Below are 4,372 nucleotides of genomic sequence, written 5' to 3'. Positions count from 1 at the left end.
CTGTTTCCATGCTGTGGGATTCAATGACTCAATGGTAACAACGTCAATCCGAAACGAAAGCTGTCCCATACTAATTAGCAACAGGTTTATGTATTCGGATTAGACATTTCTGTTCCCTTCCAGTTGGGAAGGAATGAACATAGCATTGGCCCACATTATGTCTGAAAGGTGTAATATTTCATATACAGATGTGTGAATTCATAACACATGCAGAGAAAATAAAAAGAATGTGAAAATAAATTTTCAGAACGTGGTCAATGTAACTTTTCTGAAGGGATCAATTTTCATTTGGAAATAGCTGTGAATGAGTTCCCTGAAAACGAAGCCGAAATGTGGAATTATATCTAATTCTGAGAGGAAGGAAAGAAGTGAATGCAGAAACTCCAAACATGTCTCAGACACATTGACCTTGTCAAACCTATCCTCATTTGAGAGGGAGAGAGAAATCATTCGTTGAGGAAGAAGTAAGATGTTCAAAGCACTTTATTTTTTTCCACCCACATCACACTACAGAAGTTAATCTCAGATTGCAAGATTAATCTTTTTACAAAATAGCTGACACATCATTTTTAAATTCACAAATTGCTGCATACGTTTACTTTTAATGTGTCTGACATTGCAGAAGAAACAATTACTGGTCGTACCTAATAGAGCTGCGGAAACCAGTTCTCCCTGCCATTTCAAACCAGACTTCATCTACACCAGGCTACACAAACAGGAGGAAATGTATTTAGCACCAAGTCATCAAATGTCCTTTTACTGGATCAAAAGTGAATTGAATAATTAAAGTCACTTCGCAACCTTATACTTTTCACCAGATCATGTCACTAGTTGGCGGCAGGTAACCCCCTTGTGTAGTTTCTATTTCATTTGTTTTTCCTTATAATTGCACAAGCGATTAGTGGATTCCTGACAATGTTCTTCAACTCCTCTCTAAATTTGCTCTGAGTTATGGCATAGATAAACGTGTTGGTGCATGCACTGAGTAGCTGCAACATGTTACCACATTCTCGAAGAATAAATTGTGGATCGCTGAAACCTGTGATTTGATAATCATTTGTAAACCGTTCATAAAGGAAGTAGATCAGAAACGTCAGCCATAGAAGGATGAAACTGCCGGATACAGCAAATAGCAAAACGATAGACTTTCTCCGGCTCTCCATTTCCGGGTCAGCCTTATTCTCTTCATTGTGTTGGGAGCGGAGTCTTCTGCGGGCCTCATTGGCCACCAAAATGTTTCTGACAGTCAGAGCATTTAGCAGAAGAATCAGAAAGAATGGAAAACATGGCGTTAAAATATGCTCAACCCATTCAAATGTTATCCACAAAAGGGAAGTATAACGGATTTTCTTCAACCTGCAATACCATGGTATGTTATTATTTATGTCGATGGGTTCATGTAGAAAGTACCACGGGACGCTCTTTAGACATCCCAATGAGCAAACTGTTCCGATTACCACAGCAGACATTGTATCAGTACAATATTTGACTTTAAATTTCTGACAACAAATAGCAACAAACCGGTCCACAGTGAATGCAACAGTTAACCAGACAGAAGTATTTCTGGCCGCGTAAATTAAAACAATGGTGAGACTGCAGACGGGAGTAATCGATAGGACAGAACCTGGAAAATAAATCCCAGGAATACGGTTTAGAAGCACAGCAGTAATGATAACCAGGAGGTCCGTTACTGCCATGGACACCAAGTACCTTGTGATACATCTCGATAGTCCGCATTTTCCTCGGGACAAAATTGCAATCGCCAGTAAATTAACTGTTCAAACAAAATGAAATGACCAGTGTCAGTTAAGAGTGACGAAAACATTACACTTATCATAATGCAAAGTTGGGGGTTTGACATTTGAAGTAAGCAAATATATTTTAGCATCTAAAGATAAGGTAGGATAAATGAGAACTTGATAGGATGTCAGTTACTGTTTTATCATTATAATAATAGAAATACTTGGAGTCTACACGGAAATGGACACGATATTAATACCTATGTACAATTTAAATAAACAAAAATGATCCACCGCACAAGTGAAGCAACACAGCCTGAGCTGGTATGTCCAGAGAATTTCAAGAGGATATAGACATTGTTGGAATGAAAAATGGTTGCATCGACCAAGTACAAGTCCAGTACCAAACTATGTAAGTAACCTTCAAGTGACACAACAGCTTTCGTGATTTTAAATTGCGTGCAAACCCGAAGAATGTGTTCTACACCTTGTTTGAATTCAACCAATGTATATTAAATCAAAGCAATACTTTAGCAACTGCTTGAAAATAAATGATGCAACTGTCAGAATTTGGCTTGGAATTGTTAATCAAACATTTCAAGGAATAAAACACTCTTATTTTCATCTGAAAGGTATTAAATCCAAGCTCCATTTTGTCTTAGGCAATCTGTAGCACTATTTTAAACAGAAGAGTCCACGCAGGTCTGTCTCCATAAGAGGAGATGGGAGGAAACAATAACACACAGCATGTGGGGGGCAAGTGGAATTCACTACTTAACGTTAGGAGATCCAGAAACCTTCATAACATTTCAGAAATAGATAGATGTGTAATTGGTCAGCCAATGCATCCACGGTTCTGGAGCAAGCGCTGGAAAATAGGATTAGAAAAGTGAGGTTGTGTTTGGAACAGCACAGATGCATTGGCTCAAATCACTCTTTTCTGTGCAGTCGACGTCTATGACACTGTGTTCCGTCCTCATGGTGATAAATAATTCCTGATCATATCCGAAATCAGGCAAATGTCTTCTTTTGCTTTCTAATTTATTGCAAATCATAGCATGGGATGTGATGGTAATACTGCGATAATATTTCCAGATAAAGGTGAAGTCGTCATAGCACGACAAGAAGAATGTGCTGCTCTCTCAAAAGCGAGAGATGATTGGCGGTGGTATAACCTGAGCGATATCACACCTCAGGAGAGGGGATAACTGAGAAATGTTAGCTCTATTAGACAGTTGTCTGATTTGCCCTGCAAGATTCCCTTCAAAGTGTGGGTTCAATTCCTGTCCTGACTGATGTTTGCGTGGTGGGTCTGCCTTTTCAAAGTTAGCACTTGGCGGTATATGGTGACCCTCAGAAGAAACCCACTCTGTCAGTCGGCTCTCTCTGGAATGAGAGCATTGACTATGGTGACCTCATCGTTGTAATACGAACACTTTTCACGTCAGTGTTTGGAGCCCTTGCATTAATTAGCATTGTTTCTCGATTATGGAAACTTGCAAAATGCTCATTGGAGTTAACTCTTTGCTACATAATCTCTAGACAGGTTAAACAAGGAACTGATGCATTTGATTTTAAAGCTGGCAAACTGATTTGGAACAAGTTAATGTCATTTACGCAAGATGAGCGAGCAGTAAAAACATGATGGGAGGTCAAAACTGGAATGGAAATTGGTTCAGAGGCAAAGATTGGAATTGCACGTGTGTACAAAAAAAATCAATGAGATCTGTGGAGAAACAGTGTCATTTACCAGACAAAGGGCCAGAGTTGGGAGGCGCAGCTGGACAGAAGCTGAGCTGCTCCTCTGAGTGAAGGCATATGGATTTGAGCATTTTTGTATCATTGTTTGCCGTGATCTTCTCCCGGCTATTGAAAGATAGAAGGTCAGTGCTGCCCAAGCCAGGAACAGTGAAGGCAAAGGCGTAGTCAGACAATGACCAAGTGGCTGATCGGTGAGAATTAACACAGTTTAGAAATATTCTTGGGACAGTGGTCCAGGTGGATGCCTTTACCATTTTTATACCGAGTGACACTCCGAATGTACATCAGAACGCGACTCTAACTGAGTTAAAGAAAAACATTTAAACGTTCATTCAGCTTGGAACATCAATCCAACTGATAGAGCTTGTTCAGAAAACTCAGCTGGAATCTCGTTGTTAAAATTATCATCAACAGATCTTTACCACGATAATCCACTTAACTAGTGCATTGCAAAATGCTTAAAATTCGGAGGACTTTACCTGGGACTGCGATACCTGCAAGGGCTGTGTAGTAAATTGCATAGATCAGGCCTCTTGGTGGAAGATGCATTATTTCCTCGGAGCACTGATGTCTGTTTGTATCCCACATGCATTATTTCCACCTCTCCATGTTTATAGCTGATGTTGAATCCTTAGAGATGCAATTAGAGTGCAGCAGGAGGTATCTTCCAATACACTGGTTAGGTTACATCACAGTGAACAAAGACTGTAGTCATTAAGCAAATGCATTTCATCAAACATTTCTTTTCCAAATAGTTTTAATACAAATAGTTTTAAAAAAACACGCTGTTAATCATCTGCAACAGAATCTGAATTTTACATCAAATTAGAACACTTTGATGATGATTAATTCAGCTTGTTCTTTACAACAGA

At 39.3% G+C, this 4,372-nt stretch overlaps 1 protein-coding gene across 1 annotated transcript; it reads right to left on the bottom strand.

The window, feature by feature from the left end:
• Positions 1–866: 866 nt before the first annotated feature.
• Positions 867–4,049, bottom strand: LOC148136434 (putative G protein-coupled receptor 139). Its single transcript, XM_087983193.1, has 2 exons — positions 3,980–4,049; positions 867–1,774 (listed from the first exon to the last, which is right to left on the bottom strand). Exons 1-2 carry the CDS (start codon positions 4,047–4,049, stop codon positions 867–869), a joined length of 978 nt encoding a protein of 325 aa, XP_087839319.1.
• Positions 4,050–4,372: the final 323 nt, after the last annotated feature.

This window comes from Chiloscyllium plagiosum, unplaced genomic scaffold (genome assembly GCF_037043375.1).
Source record: "Chiloscyllium plagiosum isolate Xiang-an unplaced genomic scaffold, Cpla_swu_hap1 HiC_scaffold_45, whole genome shotgun sequence".
NCBI lineage: Eukaryota > Metazoa > Chordata > Chondrichthyes > Orectolobiformes > Hemiscylliidae > Chiloscyllium > Chiloscyllium plagiosum.
This window is presented reverse-complemented; position numbering and strand designations above follow the sequence as displayed.

Coding starts and splice junctions, on each gene's coding strand:
- LOC148136434 (XM_087983193.1), bottom strand. CDS start 4,049: ATGCATCTTCCACCAAGAGGCCTGATCTATGCAATTTACTACACAGCC. Junction 1,775..3,979: donor TGCAGGTATCGCAGTCCCAG/GTAAAGTCCTCC, acceptor TTGTTTGAACAG/TTAATTTACTGGCGATTGCA.